At 53.8% G+C, this 24,186-nt stretch overlaps 1 protein-coding gene across 6 annotated transcripts in view; it reads left to right on the forward strand.

The window, feature by feature from the left end:
• RGS3 (regulator of G protein signaling 3) overlaps positions 1–24,186 on the forward strand; it is a 122,355-nt gene that overhangs the window by 35,492 nt on the left and 62,677 nt on the right. For 4 of the 6 annotated variants that reach the window (XM_030293556.1, XM_030293554.1, XM_030293561.1 and 1 more), the window contains 7 exons: positions 786–867; positions 1,710–1,815; positions 2,552–2,903; positions 3,773–3,812; positions 9,116–9,312; positions 12,297–12,380; positions 17,733–17,844. In XM_030293556.1, coding sequence (XP_030149416.1) covers positions 786–867; positions 1,710–1,815; positions 2,552–2,903; positions 3,773–3,812; positions 9,116–9,312; positions 12,297–12,380; positions 17,733–17,844 — 973 coding nt within the window. Of the gene's footprint in view, positions 1–785; positions 868–1,709; positions 1,816–2,551; positions 2,904–3,772; positions 3,813–9,115; positions 9,313–12,296; positions 12,381–17,732; positions 17,845–19,073; positions 19,162–19,187; positions 19,230–24,186 lie in introns of those variants that run through there. The other 2 variants (XM_030293562.1, XM_030293563.1) reach the window with 2 other exon arrangements.

Here is a 24,186-nt window from a genome sequence, read left to right on the forward strand (position 1 = left end):
CTCTGTCTCTCTCTAAATAAATAAACTTGAAAAAAATAAAATAAAAGATCCAGGTGGTTGGGCCCCTTCCTGGGACTTCTGAAAGTAGGGTTGTGGATCTGCCATGCAGCAGGCACAGTGAGGTCAGTGGCTAGTTCAGGTTCACTCAGGAGGCCTGTCTGTGCCCTTGCCTGCCCCCTCACCTGGGAGCCCTCACTGGATGCCTTGAGGTCCCAGCAGTGGACTGCCCTGAGAACCCTTGCACTTGTCCCCTGACCCTTGGCCGGAGGTTGTGAGTACACGTGTCCCTCTCTTCCCTCCCCTGTGCCGTGGGAGGGTAGCAACCAGGTGGGCTTTGTTTCTGGGCCTTCCGCACAGGGCCAGCCCTGGACAGATGCTCTGTGAATCCCCGGGGGGAGGGGGGACGGGTGGTGGGGAGGAAGAAGGAAGGGACCGAGGTGGAGATGTGCAGGTCCAGTGGGCTCTTTGGTAAAGGACTGGACCGTGTGTCTATGGGGTCTGAGGAAGGTGAGGTTTGCTCTTCCAAGGCTCTGTCCATCCTAGGCCCTGCTGGGTCAGCCTGGCTTTACCTCCTGAGTTCCCAGCCTTCCTGCTTGGCCCACAAACCAGTGCTCAAGCCGCCTGGGCCAAGATAGGAACGGCAAGAGCTGGCCAGCCTCCTTCTTGGCTCCAGCTCCCTTGGAGAGGAGGGTGGCTCTGGGGTAGGGCCTGTGGGCTTCTCCACCCTGGAGCAGAGGCAGCAGCCTTGTGGCTTCTGGGAGTAACTGGGCGGGGCTGTGTCCTAGATCACCATCCCGAGGGGGAAGGACGGCTTTGGCTTCACCATCTGCTGTGACTCTCCGGTTCGAGTCCAGGCTGTGGATTCTGGTAAGTGAGCGTCTCGGGTGATGCCAGTCCCGCTCCCCTCACCACGCGCCTGGCTTCTCAAACAAGATGCGGGAGCTGAAAGGGGAGCCCCAACCTGGAGCAGTGTCCTCGTTTTTCAAAACCAAAGAATACTATTTTTAAATGTCCACACATGAAACTGAGGTCTATGAAAATAGATTCACAATTTTTTTTTTTGTTTTTATCAAAATGAAAATAGGTTTTTTATATTTTGTTTCCCAGTCATGTTAAACAGGAACTAAACCTACATTTTCAGTAAGGGCTGCATGGGAAAATGAGAGTCATTTATGGACTTTATTTGGAATCGGTACTTTATCCTATTCCGAGCCTGATTAGCACTTAAAAATAGGCACGCTCTCCCTATTTTTCACGGAGGGGAAGCCAGGGCTTGGGGATCGGGGTGTGTCCCCCCTGTGCCTGCATGGGGACCGGCACAAGGCGGGCACTCAGGGAATGGTGCTAAAGAATGAATGAAGTGTCTGAGCCTGGCAACAAGGAAGGGTTCTCGGGGGAGGAGGGGGGGAATGCTTGGGGAGTGAGAGCGAGAGCGAGAGCGAGAGCGAGAGCGAGGTGGGGGCCTGGCTGGAAGGGTGGACGGGCCGGGGAGTGAGCAGGCAGAGAAGACGTGAGGGCGAACGGGTGCCTCCCTCCGAGGCCCCCGCGAGCCACTGAGGTCGGCCCTGCATTTCGCAGATGAGGAAACAGAGAGGGCCAGACTTGTTGAGGCCGCCGCGGGGGCCATGACTCTAGGTCATGTCATGGGTCGTGTCATTGGCCTGTCAGGGCTTCGGGAGCCCTCAGGCGGCTTTTCTTTGTCCGTGCAGGGGGTCCGGCAGAGCGGGCAGGGCTGCAGCAGCTGGACACCGTGCTACAGCTGAACGAGAGGCCTGTGGAGCACTGGAAATGCGTGGAGCTGGCGCATGAGATCCGGTGACAGGGGCGGTGGGCAGCTCTGGGCCTCGGGCTGATGGCACACCTCCCCAAACCCCCTGCCCTGGGCACAAGGCGGCTCTCGCCCCCTCCTCCTCGCAGCTGTGAGCAATTCACTTTGCTCCTCAGGGGATGGGTTTCTTGGCCCGAAAATGGAAGGTTCAGGCTCGGAGCAGTTTTGGATCCCGGAGCAAATAGCGGGGAAGAAGCTCTCAAACTGACCCTGTGGCTCACGGCGCGGCTCCAGGGCGTCACTTTCTACTTCAGCTCGTTATTTTCCCGTTGTTTCTAAAGGATGTGTAGATGTGGGGAATGTTTCACTCGCGCACTTGAGAAATTATTCTTTGGAGTGTTCGGGTCCCCTACATTTGGACCCGCTGGGGTAAAACTCTCATGACCCATTTTGCGTTTGTTTCTAGAATGACTGGAGACGGGGTGGCATGTAGGTGGCTTGCTGGCTCCTCCCTTGCTTATACTTTGCCCATGACCCACGTCACTGGTTGAGTTTGGTACTCTCGTTTCACCTGGCCGTGGCCTCAGGGTCCTTCTCAGCCACTGCCGGTCAACTAGAGTTGACCTAAGGGACCCCTTCGCTGTCTCGGCTTGAGGTGGCCTCTTACCTCCCTTCCTGCCTGACGGCCGGGGCTTCTCTCCCCCTCCCCCACCCTTCTTCTCTGCCCTTTAGACCCTACCCTCAACTCAACTTCTCTGTGTGACCCCCCCCCCCCAACTCTAGGAGCTGCCCCAGTGAGATCATCCTGCTTGTGTGGCGTATGGTCCCCCAGGTCAAGCCGGGGCCAGACGGCGGGGTCCTGCGGCGGGCCTCCTGCAAGTCGACGCACGACCTCCAGTCGCCCCCCAATAAGCGGGAGAAGAACTGCACCCACGGGGCCCAGGCACGGCCTGAGCAGCGCCACAGCTGTCACCTGGTGTGTGACAGTTCAGACGGGCTACTACTCGGTGGCTGGGAACGCTACACAGAGGTGGCCAAGCGCGGGGGCCAGCACACCCTGCCTGCGCTGTCCCGTGCCACCGCCTCCACTGACCCCAACTACATCATCCTGGCCCCACTGAACCCTGGGAGCCAGGTATGGACAGCGGGTTCGGAGAAGGTGATGGGCGTGCGCTGGCCTCGCACAAGAGCATGCAGGGAGGAGCCTGCAAGGGTCTGGGAGTGCCAGTGAGGAGGCAGGGTGTGTGTTAACTCTGGCTGCCCCAGGGCTGTTCTGGGGGAAAGAGAGCGATGGGTCTTTGTGGCCTCCGGGCGCAGATCCAGGGCCAGGGGATGTCATAGGGTGGAAGATTTCACCTCAAAAGAAGGAAGAGCTTTCTGCCAGTCTGGGCTTTTTCTACAGGGGGATGGGCCGCTGTGATAGGGGTGAGCCCCCTGTCAGGGGAGGTGTGAAAGCAGACACTGCCCGATGGCATGATGGGGTGTCGGAGTTCATGCCCCAAAACGTTAATCCCGTGAGATACTCTGGGAAAGAAGTGTCTGAGGTCAAATAAGTTTGAGGACTAACCCAAACTCTCCTCCTCTTCTGGACAAGATTCCCCATGTGGATGGAGTAGGTTACTCGAGGCTCTGAGGGTATCCTGCAGTAGAGGACGGTTTAACCCAGCATTTTCGGAACTCCCCTGCTGGTACAGCCGTACGGCAGGCCTCTTAGGGTCCCGCAGTGCCGGTGTTCCCCGGAAGGCACTTCGGAACCAGCCGCCATCCAGAAAGTTGGGGACTCAGCCTAGGGGTTATACTGGATGAAAGCTAAAACCTTGTTCAACCCCAACATTCTAGAAGATTCTGGAATCTCTGATCCCTCCAAGCACCTCCCTCTGCTCCTTAGCCTGGCCGCTGTTTTTCCTCCTTTCCTATCCCCGGGTGGTGGGTGAGCAGCCCGCCTGGTTGGCCCTCCCCGTTCCTGGAGCCGAGCTGATGCGATTCTTCTGTCTTCCTTTGCAGCTGCTGCGGCCTCTGTACCAGGAGGATGCCATCCCCGAAGGTGGGTCTGTCCTCTGCTGCTGTGCCCTCCCAGCCCCAGGGAGATGTGAGGCCAGTTGTAAGATCCCCAGCATACTGACACAGACCGTCTTTCCTCCCATACCCGCTCTCCCTCACTGAACCAGTGTCTTTCATCCTTGGAGCCTCAGCTGAGAACGAAGAAGGGATCTTCCCACAGCAGCCCAGGAGATAGTGCATTCAAGTGGGATTCACTCACTTTTACTGAGCAACCAATATATGTTAGGTGCTACGGGCACCGTGGTCGGGCCTGCACAGAAGTGGGGCAGGGAGGGCTCAAATCAGAGCTGTGTGGCTGTGAGCAATTCATATTCCCTCAATGAGCCTCGGTTTCTTCATCTATAAAATGGAGCTGATGATTTCCACCTCAGAGGGTTGTCGGGAGGGGCAGTTGTCTGCCCACTGAGAGAGGCTATGCAGAAGATGGCTGTCTTTGAACTCGATAGGTTCTTCTCTTTTGGCCTTTGAATCTGACCCTATCTTAAAAAAATTTTTTTTTTCAATGTTTTTATTTATTTTTGAGAGACAGAGAGAGACAGAGTGTGAGCAGGGGAGGGGCAGAGAGAGAGAGAGAAAGACACAGAATCTGAAGAGGCTCCAGGCTCTGAGCTGTCAGCACAGAGCCCGACGCGGGGCTTGAACTCTTAAGCCGTGAGATCATGGCCTGAGCCGAACTCTGACGCTTAACCCACTGAGCCACCCAGGCGCCCCTGACCCTATCTTTTTTTAAAGTTTATTTATTTTGAGAGAGGGAGAGAAAGCATGATTGGGGGAGAGGTGGAGAGAGAGGGAGAGAATCCCAAGCAGGCTCCGCACTGTCAGCACAAAGCTCGACGTGGGACTCGAACCCACAAACCACGAGATCATGATCTGAGTCGAAGTCGGATGCTCAACTGACTGAGCCACCCAGGCGCCGTCCCACCCCCGTCCCTATTTTTTAAGATCCAGGGAAAGAAGCTGAGCTCAAAACCAGGGTCTTCTCAGGGTGCCTGGTTGGCTCTGTTGGATAAGTGACCGACTCTTGATTTTGGCTCAGGTCACGATCTCACAGTTTGTGAGTTCGAGCCCTGCATTGGGCTCTGCGCTGACTGTGAGGAGCCTGCTTGGGATTCTGTCTCCCCCATCACAGCCCCTCCCCCACCTCTCAAAATAAATAAATAAACTTAAAAAAACACAAAAAACCCAGGTGCTTCTCCCAGGAAGCCTGAGATACCAGTCTTGGTGCTGCAGCTGACCGGGCGTTCCTATAGGGAATGTGCCTACGTGCCTGCCAGGGTCCAACTGACTGGAGTCCAGCTGGTATCTGGAAAGCTGTGACCAGCCTTGCCTGGTGGTCCTATGCTTGAGCCCTTTAGCACCTACGGAATACCTGTTGACTTCCTTCCTTGAGAGGGGCCTTTTCCCAGCCGCTTGCAAACTCGCTTCCTTGCCTCCCTCCCCAACAGCGGCGTGAAGTTGATGCTGGCTTGTAGCAGGTTCTTGGAAAAGTACCCGTGCCTTTTGGGAGGGAAAAGGGCTCCCATCAGGCCCAGAGCTGCTGATGGAAGGCATCTTCATTCTCTCCAGGGTAGGCCATTCGGGTGGGTAGGCCTGGTCTTTTGGAAATGAATCTGCGTTCCTTCTGGAGAGGAGTCTGATAGTTATTCAACACTGAGTTCTTAAAAAGCTTTTAGTCAGCGCATTAGGTTAGAATGGAGATGTCACTGCTAAATGGTGACTTCATTAAGGGCAGGGCCTGGGCCGCCCCATCTCTGAGTCTCCAGTGCCGGACCCAGGGTGTGGCAGACAGCAGGTACTCGGTACAGTTTCTGCTGAGTGACTGAGTAAAGGAGAATGACGCTGGCTTCTAGGGCTGGAAGGCTGGTCACAGAGGAAGGGGGCTGGAGGGGTGTATTGCCAGCAGTGGGCTGGTGGTGTGGGATTGATTCCTTCTTGGCCTCAGAGATGCCTCTTGGTGTCCTCCCAACCTGTATCCACAGATTTAGTGAACCAAGAAGGGCCCGGTCATCAAAGCTGTGGAGAGAGAGAGGGACAAGTAAGGACATGATGACGGTGTTAATAACAACGGTGGCTTTTTGAATGCGTTGTATTAAGAATTGACCTTCCTTCGTTTATTCTCCATGACGATAGTTTTTTTTGGTATACAAGAACATCTTTTCTCTTTGTCAACCATCAAGTCTTCATGGCCCCAAGTCCTGGAGTTCAGAGGAAGGGGTGAAACTGAACCTTTCCTTAAACACACTTGGGGTTCTCCAGAGGCTCGGGCTGTCACCGCGGTGCCGACTTGTGCTTCCTCCTCTGGTTGGGCTGCCCAGGCTCCTTTCACGGGGCAGGATGGAGCCGTCCAGAGTTGAACGGGATATGGTACCCTTCCGAGGCCCAGGGCACTTGCTGCTTGTAGCTGGCATGTTCCCCCGGGCCGCTGGGGCCCTCAGCATTGTCCCCTGCCCTTCAAAGGGGCCCAGCCTCAGATTCTCCACTGCCAGAGTGGGATGGCTGCCAGGGCTCGCCTCAGAAGCCAGAGCAAAGCCGAGTAATTACTGTGTTTGGTCAGTGAAGCAGGTGTCCTAGCAAAAAGGGGCGATGTCGGGGGTTGGACCAGAGGATGTTAAGAGGTAGCAGGTGGGAAGTCAAGGGGGTTGACTTTGCAGAGCTCAGCAGCTCAGTCGCAAACTGGACTGTTTTTTTTAAAAAGATAGTTTAGAAAATCCTTTTTGGAGAGCCATGCCCATTTATCACAGGTGATCCAAGGTGTGTGGAGATGGGGCTCCCAGGCATGACTGTTGCATAGGTTGGATTGATCTTGCTTTGTACCATATACAGGCCAGATGTCCCTGGAAAGTCACCCAACCACTCCAGGGCTCAGTTGCCTGGTCTATAAAATGGGGCTAAGCAGACTTTTCCTACCTGAAGGCAGAGGCATGTCACACGGCTTATTTTTGGCTCTGTAGGCCCAAGGCGAAGGTGCTGTGACGACCCTGTGTGTGCAGCTAGGCTAGGGAAGGGAAGACATAGATTCTTGTACAAGCCTGAGACTGGACCTTCAGGGCCCAGATTTTGGCATCAGCAAATGGTACCCTTTAATTTTGGTCTGTTTTGCCCCAGTCCCTCACTTGTCAGCCCTGTGTGGTTTTGCCTCCTCTGGTCTAGGCTTGGTCATGTTCAGATAGACTGTCTAGTTTCAGATTGACCCTGTGACCTCATTCACAGTATGGTTTGAGGCTCAGCAGCCCTGTCCTAACGCCAGCCCCGATGCGTTTATTATCTGTTGGCTTGGGTTTGTGATAATCCCCTGTGCTCCCCACTCTGGTACCGTTCATGAAGCCCTTTCTCTTCAGGTCTGTTGTGAGAGCCCCCCACCAGCCCCCCTTAACAGAGGAGAAAACTCTAGCTCAGAGGAGGAAGGAAACTGTTCAGGGTTGCACAGCCAGAGTCTGGGGGAGCCAGGGCTCAAGTTCAAGTTTCTTGACCAGCTCAAATCCAGTGCAGTTCTTGAGACCCAGGATGGGCTCTTTCAGCAAAGGACACAGACCACCCTGGGGCTGAGGTCCATGGCCAGACCAGAGTAGGAGCTAGCTAACTAGTTCCATGCATCTGTCCCCCTCCCCCACCCTTTCTACTCTTCTCTAAGCCACTCCTCAAAGAGGCAGGAAGTGGTTTAAGTTATTATGGTTTGAGTCCTGCCCCCAAGTTATGGCTGTGATAGGTGGTCACTTGTGATGGGGGAGCTGACTTGTTTTTCTCACCCTGCTCGGGGAGAAGGGGCATGCGGTGGGCGGAGGAAATAAGTGTGAAATCTTCCGAACTGAGTTTTTTCCTTTGAGGCCGTGGACCTCGCGTTGGTGGGGAACTTCCCCCAGAGGTAGCTGGGGTCAGACCACCTGTTCGCCCCCTGGCTGCCAGGACAGGGGAGTGGTGGAAACGGACCTGGGTCCTGGGACATGGGCCAGGCATCCAGGTCAGTTGCCCACCAGGCAGCAGGAGCCCCTCGGAGGGGGCCCAGGTGTATGCAGAGCAGGAGGATCTGAAGTTGGCTTCCTACCTGCTCACACCTAAGAATCCCTGACTTTTTAGCTACTCTGTGCTTTGCGCCTCTGCCTGGTGGACAGGGCACGAGAAAGACCTGCTTGCTACCGCTTGCTCCGTTGGGGGTGTATGTCCAGCGGTGTCCCCTGCTGGGCAGCCTTCTGCTCTCTTCCCTGAAGGTGCTTCCTTCTCTCTCTCCTTTTCCTGATTAGAATAATGGTGAGTTGGTGGCCAGCCAGAGCATCTTCTGGCTGCAGTGAAGCCTAGGATTTTCAGCCTGTGGGGCACCTGGTTGACTTGCTTTTCCAAGTGGAGGAACCACAACAGCGAGAGCCACAATAAGTTAGCAGCTAACTTTTCTGGTGCACTTACCGGGTTCCAGGCATCATTGTGGGGCTTTACTTGGAGCATCTCATTGAATGCTTACAGCAACCCATTGAACTTGGTAATATTATTGCAGCGGAGGAAAGCAAGTCTCTAAGGGTGGGGGAAGCGAGTGGCTAAAGGTCACCAAGCTAGTAAGCAGAGAGGAAAGGGGTCTGGGCACAGCCATGTGGCTTCAGAGCTGGCGCTCTTTCCCGAGACCTGGGGCAGCAGGTGCACTGCTCATTGTAGACTGACTGACGTGAGCCAGGCTGTCCCCGCCCCCATGGCTAATAGAGAGAAGGCTCCCATACAGCCTGGGGAAGCCCAGGTTACCACTGGACCTCCAGTCCCTTTGTCCATGGGACCTGGGGGGCGATGTAACAGGTGAGCTGTGCTGGGCATGTCTAGGGAGCTGTGGGAATGGTGGCGGCAGGGAGAGCGCGCATCTGACACACAGGGCAGTCCAACTGACGGATGCTTCTACGTGGGACCGTGGGCCTGGTGAGGTCAGCTCACCTGATTTTTCAAATAGGAGAGGTTTCCCAATTTTGAAAAGTATGAGGCCAAACTGGTAAGTCTGATTCGGATTCTGGACACTGGACGGTGCCCCTAGCCAAGCTGGTGGTTGCCAGCTCCATCTGAGTCCTGGAGTCGCTTGTTTATGTGTAACTCCCATTAGAGTGTGAGGGAACTCCTTGAGGCCTGAGGCCCTTCTGAGGCCCCGCTCTGTTCCCAGTACCTTGCATAGGGCCCTGCATGTAGCATATGCTCAGTAAATGCTGATGGACTGGCTGAGTCTGTGTTCCCCGTTTCTGCGGAAAGGATATCTTTGCAGGTGATGCAGGGATGCCTTTGTGTGGAAATGGCTCATGGTCCCCCATTTCTGTTCCCCAGAATCAGGTGGTCCCAGTAAAGGGAAGTCCTACACAGGCCTGGGGAAGAAGTCCCGGCTGATGAAGACAGTGCAGACCATGAAGGGCCATGGGAATTACCAGAACTGCCCGGTCATGAGGCCGCACACCCCACACTCAAGCTATGGCACCTATGTCACCCTGGCCCCCAAGGTCCTGGTGTTCCCGGTCTTTGTTCAGGTGAGCTAGTAGCTGGCCCCATGGGCTCTCTCAGGAGATGAGAAAGAGGAGGGTCCTTCGCCCCAGGGTTCGGGGATGGTGCCTCGTTCCAGGAGGGTCCCCTTTGGGGAAAGATGAGTGCAGGTGCTCAGGATTCTAGGGGTTATACTGAGGGGGCAGAGGTCTCCAGGAGGGTGGGGGTGGGGAAGCTGAGCACCAGGAGGATTTTCTCCCTGCTCCCTTTCCTGACTTTCCCTTTCTCTGGGGCCAGGGCAGGCACACTCCAGCTATTTGTTGCATTGTCACGGGGCCTGTTTGCTGAGGCTTCTGCTTTCTGGCTCATCCAGTGGTTCGTTGTTTGGAAATGGCCAAGGGAGAGCCTTGAGGTCTGGCATCTTGTCTGGCCTCCTTGGTCTTCACAAACGTGCCTGGCCAGGATTCCAGGATTCGCTGGTGGCCCAAGATTCATTTACATCTCCCCTCTCCTGCTTCTCCCTCTGCTTCTTCCTTCTCTTCCTCCCCATTTCCAAACCTTCGTGTCTTCCACCACCCAGACACCAGCAGTGTGAACATGTAGGTGTCTTCTGTGTGTGCATATACACGTTTCAGAAAGAAAGCTAAACCGATCTCATTGCACATTTTTCTATCCTTCTGCCTTTTTTTTTTTTTTAATTTTTTTTTTTCAACGTTTATTTATTTTTGGGACAGAGAGAGACAGAGCATGAACGGGCGAGGGGCAGAGAGAGAGGGAGACACAGAATCAGAAACAGGCTCCAGGCTCTGAGCCATCAGCCCAGAGCCCGACGCGGGGCTCGAACTCACGGGCCGCGAGATCGTGACCTGGCTGAAGTCGGACGCTCAACCGACTGCGCCACCCAGGCGCCCCTCCTTCTGCCTTTTTTAAATGAAAATCGTAGCACAGACATTTCCCACATCACTAAATTCTCTCTGAGCCTTTCTTTTGAGGTGATTGCACACTATTCTATTCTCTGGCCATACCATCTTTCTTTAACTGGTTCTCTACTTGGATATTCTTCCGTTTACTTCCTTTGCTATTGTAAACAACTCTGTGATGAAAGTCCTTGCCTGTGACCTGCCCCTCGGATTATTTTCCGTGGAAGAGATCTTTAGAAGTGAAATGACAGGGTCATGGGTCATAAACATTTTAAAGACTCTATATATATTGACAAATTGCTTTCTAGAAAGATTGTGTTAGTTGGTCCTCTTCATCGGCATCATAGAGATGACATAGACCCAAGGGCTTCTTTTTCATTTTTGTTTTTGTTTTTTTGGAGAGGGAGAGAGAGAGAGAGTGAGAGCAGGGGAGCGGTAGAGGGAAATACAATCTCAAGCAGGCTCCAGGCTCAGCACGGACCCCAATGCGGGTTCGATCCCATGACCGTGGGATCATGACCTGAGCTGAAATCAAGAATCGGATGCCCAACTGACTGAACCACCCAGGAGCCCCAACCCTCCTACCCCAAGGGCCTCATTTCTGACCATGCCTTCCTTCTCTGGTCTCCCTGGCATCCCATTCCGGGACTGTCGCTGTCCAGTGGATGTTAGAACTCACACTTTGTCAGGATGCACCACATCGCTGGCAGGTGACCTACCTCTCCCCAGATGACTCCTGCCTTTTCTTTTCGTTTTTTCTCTTTCTCAGGATGGAACCACCAAGGTCTTGGCATCCACAGGGATTCTTTTTCACTTTCATTTTAAGATCTTTGTTAAAAAAATTTAAAATTCGTTTTCAAAACATTATAACAACTTTTTTTTAAATTTTATTTTTTTTTTTCAACGTTTATTTATTTTTGGGACAGCGAGAGACAGAGCATGAACGGGGGAGGGGCAGAGAGAGAGGGAGACACAGGATCGGAAACAGGCTCCAGGCTCCGAGCCATCAGCCCAGAGCCTGACACGGGGCTCGAACTCACGGACCGCGAGATCGTGACCTGGCTGAAGTCGGACGCTTAACCGACTGTGCCACCCAGGCGCCCCAACAACTTTTAAATTGTAAAGTATACAAGCCAACGCGTGAACCAGTATAGTAACGAATAATTGCAAAGCAGGTGTCCACGAAGGGACAGCTACAGGCCGTTGCTGCCACTGCAGAGGCTGCACATGTCTCTTCCCGATCGTAGTGCCTGACTCCACACTAGTCATTTCCTGGCTCTCCCTTCCTTTTACCATCTACGTGTGCTTTCCCAGGTCACATGTTTTGTTTGGCCTCTTCTGGGGCCTTGCTTCTTTTGCCTCACGTTCCTTGTGAGATCCATCCAGGTTGTTGTGTATAGATGACATTTGTCCCATTATCTTTCTTCCATCACCTTGCTTGGTTCAGGTAACCCGGAAGCCATGTTATAAATATACATTCGCAGAGAATAAGTCCTGCTGGGTAATCCAGATCTTAGGGAGCTTTCTCTGGGCTGGGCAAAGGGCTCCTCAGTGGGTATGAGGCAGGATGCTGGGGTGGGTAGGAATTTTGGGTGGGAATTTGTCCCTGAGGACTGATGGCTGCAAAGGAGTCCGTTAACTCAAGCAGGGACTGGCCTGTCTCTGAAGGGACTTAAGTGACCAAATCTGGCATGAGGCTCTCGGGAAGGTGTCCTGAGAGCCTGGGCCTGGCAGCAGGGACTTTCCCATGAGGCCTGAACGGGACAGATGGAGGAGAGTGGGGCCTGGCAGGGCCCTGGAGCCCAGTGTAGTCAGGGAGCTGGGGGAAGGATTGCGAGGGCTTAAACATGTGGTCGGACTTCCTGCCACAGTGTGGCTCTTACAGTGAGGCTTGGTGGGGAGGGTGGCAGCACCAGTTCCGCTCAGGACAAGAGCATCTGTCTTTCTGTTTCCACCTGTGTGTGAGGGGGCGTCTGGGCTCCCAGGGTGGGGGGAGGCTGGAGGCTTCTCGTTGTCAGTTGAGAGGGTTCTCTGTGGCTGGCTCTGGCAAGCTGCCTCTCCCCACACCCCATCTCCGTTGGACTTCTCTGAACTGCCCACATTGTTTTCAGCCTTTAGATCTCTGTAACCCTGCCCGGACACTCCTGTTGTCTGAGGAGCTGCTGCTGTATGAGGGGAGGAACAAGGCTGTCGAGGTAAGCCTCACACACGTGTTTCCCGGGTGGGGTTTCACTGGCATCCTCCAGGCCCCTAACTTTTCTCTTCCTGGTGGTCTTAGAATTGTACAGTCTCAGGATAGAAAAATCCTGAAGTCTCCCACCCTCCTCCCCTTCCATCCGCCTCCTTACCGAATGGCTACCCAGCTTTTGCTTGTACATCTCCAGCGATGGGGAACTCACTACCTCTCAAAGCTGTCTGGTTCATCTTTGATGATTAGAAAGTTTTCCAACCCCTCAAGACATCCCATTGTTTATGCCAACTTCCCCCAAGGAGCAGGAGAGATGGCAGTTCACCCCAGCTGTGATGACTGACTTTGTAGGTAAGAAAATTAGAGCTGTTAGTCAAAGAGGATTTTTGAAGGAGCATCACTTACTCAGGTTTTCTGGGTCCGTACTAACCCACATCCCAAATCCTCTGGGCTCCAGCTCTGCCAGCCGAGGCCTGGGTGTGGAGATCATGCCATTCTTCCTGGGAGCTGGCCTCTGCTGATCTCTAACTGGGGGAATCTCCCTCCCCGACACAATCCCCAGAGCCGGCTCAGTCCTGTGAAGTCTGTGTGGCACAGAAGTTGGAGCCCTGGAATCTGACTGGACTACCTGGGGCTTGCTGTTCATCAGGCCGGCAGTGGGGCTTGGCTGAGCTGAGTGACAGCTTGGGGTGGTAGAATGATCAGGAAACTTGGAGGAGGCAGGAAGCATATAGCCAGCTCCTGTTCTGCTGCTGGCTGGCTCGTGACTTCTCCGTCCTCCCTCCGTGCCCTCATCTGAACAGTGAGGGTGTGTGTATTAGAGGCAGCTGTGGTTGGCTGGTCTCTAAGGGCCCGTTCAACCTCAGCATTCTGGCATTCTGGGACATTATGTGTAATTGTGGCTAAGCAGGAGGCTGCTTGTGTGTGTGTGTGTGTGTGTGTGTGTGTGTGTGTGTGTGTGTGTATGTGTTCAACAAGGGGACCAGAACTCATATGTTCCAAATGAGCGTTTTCTTTTTCACGGGAACTCCCTGGGGAGACTGCATGCTTATTTCTCCCACACGGGCTTTGAGCTTCCTCATGGGGACCTTTCTTAGGAACCTTTGCATATCTTCTGAATTGCGTGTGAGAGAGTAAAACTCTGTCTTGGTGAGGGGGGATTTGAGTTTTAGGAACAAGAAGTCACTTGGAACTGTGCTTGGTGAGTAAGTGTGGTGGAGCTAAGTCAGGTGGCCAACGGTCAGAAAGTAAGGTGTGGCTGTAAATCCACAAGACCCAGAGGAAGGCAGAAATGACAGTCATCCTGAAATACACACGTATGTCTGGATTTGCTCTCTTGTTTGTCCTCTTGCCATTAGGTGCTCAAACACCGAGCACTTACTGTGTATTCTCACTGTGCACGCATTTTACATAGTAGATCTTAAATTAGCTCTTGCAGTATCCTTTTGAGAGGCGCAGTTGTCCCCATTCTACAGATGAGGAAGCTGAGGCTCTAGGGAGATTTACTGGAACTCAAGGGTCTCTGCTCTCTGGCTCAGCAGCACTTTCATGATCCCGTGCTGCCTCCGGCACGTTTGTTTAAAAACAGACTGGCAAGCACATGGTTGGAGCCACAGTCTGATTATAGTCACAGTTTGTCCAGAAAATCTTTGTCTACTGAATCTTTGGTGACTTAGAGATCAGAGATCCCTTTTGAAGATTGAAAGAAGCGATACAAAGACAAGTAAAATAAATATATGTCTTTTTCATGAAATATGCTAGGAAGCAAATACATGGATCTTGGTATCTTCAGGTCAAAAGTCTAAACCAATTCAAGAGGGGCTTGGATAAGTTTGTATAATTGCAGCATTGATTGTGCCCTCAGAAGTTGCCCATTCTGATGGCTTCCCTGTAACTTTCCAGCTGATGGCTTTCCAGCCAGTTTTGGATCTGTAGAGGCAGCCTCTCCAGGCATGGGTTATGTTCCTGGAAAGTGCTAGATTGTAGAGAGTTCTCCCTTGCCCTCACGTTTATTCCTGGCATGTTCCTCCTTGTTCTTCCCATCTCTTCTCCAAGCGTCCTCCTGTGTGCTAATGTCTGTGAGCTGATGCAGTATCGCACTGAGCGGCCCCCATCATACCTCCTCCCAGAAGTCACACACTTGATTAATGGGCCCTGAGATCAAATCAGCCTTCTGGAGTAGCCTCGCTTACACATTCAAACAAGAGCTGTTGAGCATCTACTGTGTGGTCAGGCCCTGTGCTAGAGGTCACAGGGGCACAGGATTGACACACCCTCACTTTATGCACTGACTCACTGAGTTTACCATTAACTAAGGCACCGAGGTCTTTTCGGCAAACCCTGCCTTTAGGCAAGATCTCCAGAGAAAACTTGATTAGGGCTGCTTGGGAGAAGTGACCCTCCAAGTCGCAAGGATTTCCTAACCGAGCAATCTCTCAACCCTTGACCCTTTGGGAAAACAGATGTGCCCTTGGAACCTGTGTGGGGAAGACGCCTGGCAGCCCCCCTGGCCTTTTGTGGAAGGCAGTGGGGTAATTGGGCCGTGGAGATGGGCATCACTCCACCGTGGGTTCTGTTGGAGGAAGGCCAGCACGGTGCTGGTGACCTGGGAGAGAGGCCCACCCGCCCTCCCCTGGCACGCTTGCCCCTCTGCCCTGCCTCCTGCTGTGTGCCAGCTCTGTCCTTTCCCTGACCCGACCTTTGGGGAAATTCTTCATTCATGCCTTAATCACTTCCTGTCTAGACCACATTCTCAGCTCTGGGAATCGGGGCCAGAGTAGTGGCCTGGAGCTTTCTCACCTTGCCTGTGGTTCTTCTCCCGTTGCCGTCCACCCAGCTCTCTCAGAGCCTGGGACATTTTTTGACTTATTAGGTTCCTGACAGACCACCTCCTCCGACCCTTCCCCGACCAGCTTCCCCATGGGTCTGGAGGTGACTGCCAGGTTTCTTTGTAGTGGGAAAGCCTCTAGGTTTGCTCAGAGAATCAGCACCTCAGATCCTTCTCAGCTCTTAGATCATCTTCTTCCCCTCCCTTGACTTCAGTTTTGGTCTCCTTTGCTTTTCTGTTTTGGTCTCTGTTTGGATTCTTTCACATTCAGGGGCAGGACAGCTGTAGGCCTATTGCTACCTCTCCGTATAGTGAAAGCTTTGGGGTCAGCTAGACCTCGGCAATGGCCCTAGCTGTGTGGCCTTGGACAGGTCACTTAACCTCTCTGAGCTGCAGGGTCCTCATCTATAAATAAAGGCAGTCATGTTATTTACAAGTGAAAACGCACTGAGCAGAAAGAAAGAACTGAACAGATGGGAGCTTCTTTTGGGCTGTGGTGGGTCAGGACTATGGTCTGGAAGGGGGCTGGAAAGAGTCACTTCCAGGATCCCTCCCAGCCCAGGGCTCCTGAGCTCTTGGATTTGGTCCCCATTGGAGAAGCTGGAGCCACTGGGAGCCTCCTGTTCAAGGACACCCCTATTGTCTCTGTGACCCAGATGCCTTCAAATGTCTGTTTGCACTGTGCTCAAGAAGCCAAGAGGTCCTTTGAAAAATATTTATATATTTTTAATGTTTATTTATTTTTGAGACAGAGGGAGACAGAGCGCGAGTGGGGGAGGGACATAGAGAGAGGGAGACACAGAATCTGAAACAGGCTCCGGGCTCTGAGCTGTCAGCACAGAGCCCGATGCGGGGCTCGAACTCCCAGACTGTGAGATCATGACCTGAGCCGAAGTCGGATGCCCAACCGACTGAGCCACCCAGGCGCCCCTATATATTTTTAAATCTCGAAAGTAATAGACTCTCTTGCAATACAGTGCAAATTAAACAGAAATGTATGAAATTCTACTCCCCAGAGTGAAGAGTGTGGTGGTGAGTATTTTAGACAAAAGTACAAATTGACAGTTCCATTTTACAAGGTTGGACTAAACTGGAGGCATTCTTGCACATTGCACTATTTGACTTACATAGTGCAGGGTGGGCACTCTGCCCACGCAATTTCTGCCCGGACAGCTTTCCTTTATTCTTTTCACAGTTGCATACAATTCTACCATGGGAAGGGGGGAATAATTTATTTTATCCACCCTCTCTTGATGGGCATCTGTGTTCTTTACTTTTTTATTACAAAGATGCTGCTGAGAACATCCTTCTGGTTTCACATTAATATATCCTCGTAAGTATTTCTGTAGGAGAGGGCATCAGAGGTGGAGCTGTTAGGTCTGTTAACAGTCTGAGAGCTAAATGTCAACATGTTGACTGTTTAAACTCCAGCAACCGTCCAGTACACGCTGGCTGTGGCCTTCGGGGATGCATGCGAAGCCCTCTGGCTGACTCTTCTTACCCCACGAGAAGTGACATGTCAGGTTGTGACACCTCCAAGGGAAGTTCACATAACTAGTAATATTTTGTCCTCTTCGGAGAATGTAAAATTGGATCTTTATTGCTTTTAACTAAAGGCCACTGCAGGATTTACGAAACAGAGAGCAGTGTAATCTTCAGTGGCATTTGGGGATCAAGTGGGTTTTTTTTAGCATGAAACTATGCTGAGCATGCCTGTTGGTTTACCTATAATGTCTAAAAATAGCTTCCTCCTTTATTTTTGGAGCAGCTAGTGCATAAAAAAAGAGATAAAAGTTCCATACATGTCTGTACTGGCGCGTAAGTAACTGGCTTTTTCTTGAACCGATTATGCATTAATGCAGTTAAAATTATCCGCGAGGAATGTGACAGCAAGGACTCACATTGCATGATGCTTCGATTCACAGTCTACACAGGGCTCGTGAAAGAAGCCTGTGAGGGACCTGGGCAGGGGCTGTCCCGTGTCTATATGGATGACCAAACCGAAGCTGAGGGTTCAGACACCCTAACCAAATTTTCACGGCTCCTGAGTCGGGTAGGAGCCTCAGGACTTCTGATTCCAAGTGCACTGTGCTCTTTCAGCCAGACGTTTAGAGGAGAATCCGAGCAAATGTGCAAACATCCCTCAGCTCACGGGTGGCTCCAAGCCAGCAGTGAGCCAGTGGCACTGGGCTGGAGATTCCAGGGGCAGTTAGGCAGAAAGATGGCCTGGGGGTGGGGGGGTGTTGGGCTGTGGAGACACCTGCAGGGGCCATCTGCCACCAAAGGTGAGGGTCTTGTGTTATGCTGTTTTCCCCACTATAAGGAGTGGGGGTGTAGAACACCGTAGAGAGAAGGGGAAGTCTGATTGTGGATCAGGTGTCTGCCTTTGGCCGACGCCACACTGAGAGTCTGATATAGTCTACTTCTGCCCGAGATGACAAGGACCCCTTGCCCAGACGTCCTGGGGAGGCTGTGGCTCCTGGCCTCTGGGACAGCAGAACAGCCGCTTGTGTTTGCTCCTTCACGATGCAGGTGACGCTATTTGCCTACTCGGATCTGCTACTCTTCACCAAGGAAGATGAGCCGGGCCGCTGCAACGTCCTGAGGAACCCCCTCTACCTCCAGAGTGTGAAGCTGCAGGAAGGTAGGTGTGGACCCGAGATGCCCCGGACTCCCTCCCACTTGCCCCGAGCTCCACTACTCTGGGTGGCACGGATGCCCAGCTCGGATCAGTGCCTCCGACAGTGGGGCTGCCAGCCAGCCATGGGGCATCTGAGCATGTGTAGTCGGGTCAGGCCCTGCCCCCGAGCCGCCAGGCTCTCCGACACCTGCCTTCCATTCTAGGCTGTACCGTACCCCCGGAGCTTTGCTGGGAGGTTTCTGTCCCGGGCACGTTTCAGGGAGGCCGTGGAGTGGAGTGGGAAGAGCTTTGGACTCAGACAGACCTGTGTTTAAACCTGGGTCCTGCCCCTCACCACCTTTGACCTTCGGCAAGTTTTACTCAACCTCTTTGAGCCTGTTGCCTCACATGCAAGTGGGGCCACCAGTAGGTTGCTGTGAAGATTAAGTTAGGTCAGGGGCGTCTGGGTGGCTCAGTGGATTAAGCATCTGACTTCGGCTCAGGTCACGATCTCATGGTTTGTGGGTTTGAGCCCCATGTCGGGCTCTGTGCTGACAGCTCAGAGCCTGGAGCCTGCTTCAGATTCCGTGTCTCCCTCTCTCTGCCCCTCCCCTGCTCATGCACATGCGCTCTCTCTCTCTCTCTCTCTCTCAAAAATAAATAAAACTTAAAAAAAAAAAGATTACATTAGGTCATATGCAGAATGCCCGGCCCACGCCAGGTGCCCAGGCCGTGCTAGCTGCCGCCCCCATTCCCCACACAGAACCCCAATGGGCGTGCCCCACTCCGTCGCCACCCAGCTGCGTCGCCCAGGCCAGAGCCCCAGGAGCAGGGAGCGCGTGGGAGCATGACGCGAACGTCTCCCGCAAACTTTCCACTCGGAGGAAGAGGGGAAGGGGAAGCCAGCTGGGAGTATCTGTTGAGCGATTTGGTTTGGTGCCTGAAGTCTCTGCCGAAAGGGGCTCGATTTCCTCTCGCAGATTATGAAAACAACAACAGACCTGTTTGAGTATGGGCGACAGGGGCAGGGAGGAAAATATTACCCAGCGAAAGAATTCTGTTTTGACGGGTTTTGCTCCAGGAAAACTTCCTGCCCGTTTGCAGACCTGTCCTGTGTTCCTGTGTGTTCGGCGCCCCCACTGTTCTTCCTCCTTAGAAACCCAGGGGGTGTGAGAACCTCCACTCGGGCTGCCCCGCTCAGGAAGTCGCTCACAACTTCTCCTTCTCTGTCTCGAGCTTTCTGCTGCCCACTGCCCAGGGCAGTCCCTGAGGGGGGACAAAAAGCAAGTCGCCTCTCCCGGGGCAGCCCTTTCCTTGGGGCGGCTGGGCCTGACCAAGGAGGTGAGGAGCGACCCTCTGAGCAAGTTCTGCTGGGACCCTGACTCCCCGGTGCCCACGGGAGGGGGCAGGTGAGAGCTACAGTGGACTCTGCCCTTAGCTTCCCTGCCCCTCCCTGTTTCCCTCATACCCGGCTTCCCCCCCTCACACCGTTCTCCCTGCCACCCCCCTGCGCTTGGACTCACACAGGCACTCGCTGGGCAGGCCCTTCCTCTGTGGGCTCAGACCATCAGGGCCCGGTCAGGGGTGGGCTGCTCGGTAATATGGGCTGACTGGTTGTAAGAACTGAGCCTTCACTCAGTTGTGCTCATCCTGCTCCTCGCTCGGGTCTGGGCCCCTGCGTCTGTCTGCTCAGCTTCCTGAAGGAGGGAGGGGAAAGAAGAGGGGCTCAAACTGGCTGTGCTTTGGGTGGGGGGTGGGTGGGAGAGAGAAGAGGGCAGTGGAAGAGCCGAGGGTAGTAGCTGGGTGTTTGGAGTCTGGGCTCGGCTTTGCTGCTAACGTGCTTCAGTTGGCCCTTTGCCTCTTCTGGGCTCCGGCGTCTCTGTGAAAGAAGGGTTGGGCCAGCCCTTTATGTTCTTCCCCAGCCCTGACATCCCCACACGGACCCTGAGGTTGCCGTGAGATGCTGGACGGTGCCCATATGTCCTACCTCCATCCTTGGGTGGGTCGCCTCAGCTGGGAATTGGTGGGATCTTCCCCTCCTGGAGCCCTCAGACCAGGGTGAGCCCCATCTTCCACCGGGTGGCAGCTGGTCAGAGTGGGTGGGGTGGGGCCTGAGGCGCCGCAGAGAAACCTTCCAGATGCTGAGCTCATGTGAACAGCAGCCTTGTGCAGGCATGGCTTCCTGGAGCCGGAGACCACATCCTCTCCCTGAAAACGGTGGGCTGAAGGTGGCCAAGGCCAGGACTCCTCAGGAGAGATGACCGCGGTCATCAGAGCCTATCGGGTTGGCCTGGGTGTGGGGCATGTGCACGTGTGTGCCTGTCCTGGGCTTGCGGGGCAGATGGTTTGGTGCAGACACGTTGTCTCGCCCTTCTGCAGCAGGTGCCAGCCAGCTAACAGCAAATGCGGCTCTCCGGGGACATGGCTCAGTGACACTGAGCACCCGGGTGCATATTCCATCGCTTACATTTCTCTCCAGGCATTGGTGGACCCCCCTGCCTCTTCCCCTGCCCCCATGCCCCGGAGACAGGCTGTGGGTCCTGGGGTCTGCAGAAGTTCAGTGTCCCCTTCTCCTGCAGTCGGAGTTGGAGCTGTGGGGTCCGGGGTCCTGGCGCCTAACTCCCTGCCATCTCCCTGGTGCCCAAAGAGACCTGCTGCTGTAGCAAGTGCCTGAGTGAGGCCCTTAAGAGATCCATTTAGGACCTCAGCTGGAGCTTCTGGTGGCAGAATGGTTTCTGATTAATGTTGCTTGTGCCTCGCAGGTGTGTCCCTTTCAAGTCAACATGTGTGGCAAGTTCACTTGGGGGCAAAGATGGTAACAAGGAGCACACTGGCCTTTCCTGCAGGCTGGGGCTGGCGAGGGCTTTTCCTGGGGGCGGGGGAGAATCTATCCCACCCAGGGACCAATGACTCCCGTGTGTGACTTGCCTGAATGGAGCTTAGCTCTGCTGGCCAAGCATCCTCCCAGGGTCTAGCACAAGGCACAGACATTGTGGGTGCCCAGTGAATGGTTATTAGGTGAAGGAATGCACGAATGACTAGAAGGAGACTAGAAGTGCTGCCCAGCTTGGGGGCTGGGGAGCAGCACCTTCTCCTCCAGGGCTCCCAGCTGGTGGTGGCCACTTAGACCTGCCCTCCTCCTGCCCAGCATCCCCCAAGCTTCAGCAGGTCCGAACGGCAGTGTAATGGGAACAGGCGGAGAGCTGGCGCTAACAATCGGGACATCTCCGGTCATCCGGGGCCCATTGTGGCCTCTTCCTGTCTCTGCCGCCCACTGGCTTTGCTGGTCTTTGTGTTTCTACCTTCCAGGCGGCCAGCATCCCACCCACTGGGTGTCTTCCTGGCCTGCTCTGGTCTTTCAGGATGGCCTGGAAATGTCCAGCTGATTCTTGGGCTCTCCATCTACCCCGGGGGGCCAGGAGCCCAGTCTTGGGAACTCAGCTGCGTAGGTCCCAGCTGCTGGACTGCCTTGGGGTTAAATTTAGTCAGTTGACAATTGCCGAGCACATCCTCAGAGCTCACCTCAGTGCTGGCTGCCAGGGCGACGACAGGGGAAGAGATGCACCCCCATCTCTGGGGTGGCGCCAGTGTGGGGAGCAGAAGTGTGATGCGGTGGTCAGAACATAGGCTTCGGAGGCAGCAGTCCTGGGTTCAAATCTCAGCTCTGCCCCTTACTTACTGCATGCCTGTGCACGTTGTTTTCTCTCCCTGGGTCTCAGTTTCTGCAACTGGAAAATGGAAACAACATGCCTCCAGGCTTGTCACGCAGGGTGGAGAGGGCTTGGAGAATGGCTGAGTCTGGGATCTCAGACCAGGCTTGAGAGGGCTCTGGAAACATGACAGAGGGGTCAGACCTGGGTGGGGAAGCCATCTGTGTGCCTCTGGGACCCTTTCTGCATGGCCCACGATCCTTGGGGGAGGGGGGGCGGGAAGCAGGGTTCACCCAGGAGCCGATGACTTCTTGTGGAATTTCCAAATGGTAAAGGCAGTTGGAACGTTGGGTGGAAAACCCACCTGTGTGCCTCTGTGTCCCTTGTCCTTTACACTCACCCCGTTTCCATACTCTGGAGAGCCCAGAGCCCAGTCTGATGTTGCAGAAGGGTTTCTGATGGCCGAGTTTGCTCTCCTGGGTCCTCCAGCTCGCAGCCTGCTTTTCTGCAGCTGGGGCTCCTTCCTGGCACCCTGGGCTCCCGAGTCTTGTTGTCCCTTTGTGAGGCTGTGAAACATGCTGAGCACTGACCCCATTCCGTCCTTCTCTCAGAGCGCTGCCAGCACAAGGCCGTGATGTGCAGTGGATTTCAGTGAAGGTTTGGGGTAATGTAGGAGGGTGGTGGTAGGGCGTGTCACAGCACAGGAAAAGTTGTCAAGCAATCATCAACCACCCCCTAGCCATTAGGGGTATGTAGTAGGCTGAGTTTCCCCCAACCTCGGCCTACTGTCTCCCTGAGACTCCCATTTCCTTGGCTTTCCCCTCCCTTCTAGAGCCTTCTTTCCTCTCACTGCCAGCATCTAAAACCCAAATTTCTGTTATTTTCTTACATAGAGCTTTTTGTTTCCCCCTTGGCACTCAGATCTGCTTCTGGAAAGTCAAGGAGACATCCAAGTATGTTTTCTTAAACAAAAGAAACCACCTTCCCTTGTCTCCATCCTCAACAAGGCAAGGAGTTGGCAGAAGCTTTCAAATGGGAGGTTTCTTTTAAGTTTATTTATTTTGAGAGAGACAGAGACAGCATGAGTGGAGGAGGGGCAGAGAGAGAGAAAGAATCGCAAGCAGGCTCCACACTGTCAGCCCAGAGCCCGACGCGGGGCTCCAACTCATGAAACCATGAGATCTTGACCTGAGCCAAAACCAAGAGTCTGACACTTAGCCCAACTGAACCACCCAGGTGCCCCTCAAATGAGAGGTTTCTGAAACATGATGGGGCCCTTTAGGTGGGGCCCTCTCTCTCCCAACTCTCTTTTATTTATTTTTTATTAAATGCTTATTTATTTTGAGAGAAAGAGAATGAATCCCAAGCAGAGCTTGGGGCTTTGATGTAGGGCTCAAACACATGAACCCTGAGATCATGAGATCGTGACCTGAGCTGAAACCAAGAGTTTCAGTAGAGGCTTAACCCACTGAGCTGCCTGGTACCCCTCTAAACCCTCCTTTAAATGTGGAGAAGTAGAAGGATTTCTTCTAAGTCCAAAGTGAACCCCCTACTTACTTACGGACTTTTTTTTTTTTTTTTTTTAAGTAGGCTCCACGCCCAACGTGGGGTTTGAACTCATGACTCTTGAGACTAAGAGTTGCACGCTCTACTGATTGAGCGAGCCAGGCACCTCACTTATGAACTATTTTTATCTGGCTCTTGCTGGCACCCCTGGCCCTAGGGATAGTTTTGCCCAGGGAACCACCCATGTACGTGCTTCCGGAGGGGACCGGCCTTCACCCACACAAGGGCCTTTTCTTAGGAATTGGCTTGACTGACTGTCTCTGTTACCTTGTCACCTTAACTTTGCAGCACGTTTTGGTTCACTGGGCAATTTCTTTGATTCAAATATATGTTGAGCCTCAGTTTCCTCACATGAATCATGGGTGACAATCACCCCTGCCCCGGAGGGGTGTTTACAAGGGTTGAGCTTATATGCGGACAGCGTTTGGCACCGTGGGTGGTGCATGGCACCGTACGTGTGTGTCGTTACACGTGTTGTACTGTTCTTTCTCTCAAAATGACACCCTGCCCAGTGAGGCCAATTGCTTGACATTCAGGAAATCAACCATGCCGGGCCTGTGCCCAGAAGAATGCCCTGGTGGGGAGTAATGCCAGGGTCCGGGGAGCAGCCCACAACGGTCAGGGAGGAGCAGGCCTTCTTCACACTTGCTATATCTCGAACCACACCGTGTGCTTCTGTACCTACGTGCCTTTGTTCATGCTGTTCCCACCTCCCGGAGTGTCCTTTCTTCCCATCTTGCATTCGAGTTCCAGAGGATCCTCTTCCAAGAAGCCGTCCCCAACAGGCTGGGGGCCTCTCTTGATCTTTGCATTTCTGAAGCACCCTGCCTAAATACATCTTCTGTAGGTGCTCTTCCTTCACTCTTCTGCTGCAGGAGCAGAGAGCCTGATGGTCCTTCCCAGCTGCCTCCCAGGTGGAGAGGTGGAGGATGGTTGAATCTGGGATTTGAGATTAGGACTCCAGGAAAACACCAGGGGGCTGGTCCTGGGCTGGGAAACCATCTGTGGGTGACAGCCAGCCCATGATTGGGGAGCTCACTGCACAGCCCACACATTCCTAGGTCCATCCAGCAAATGTGTGGCTCCTTGTTGAATTTCAAAATGGTGAAGGCAGTTGGGAGCATTTGAAGGAAAACCCAAATGTGTGCTG

Source organism: Lynx canadensis, chromosome D4, assembly GCF_007474595.2.
Source record: "Lynx canadensis isolate LIC74 chromosome D4, mLynCan4.pri.v2, whole genome shotgun sequence".
In the NCBI taxonomy this organism is placed as follows: Eukaryota; Metazoa; Chordata; class Mammalia; order Carnivora; family Felidae; genus Lynx; species Lynx canadensis.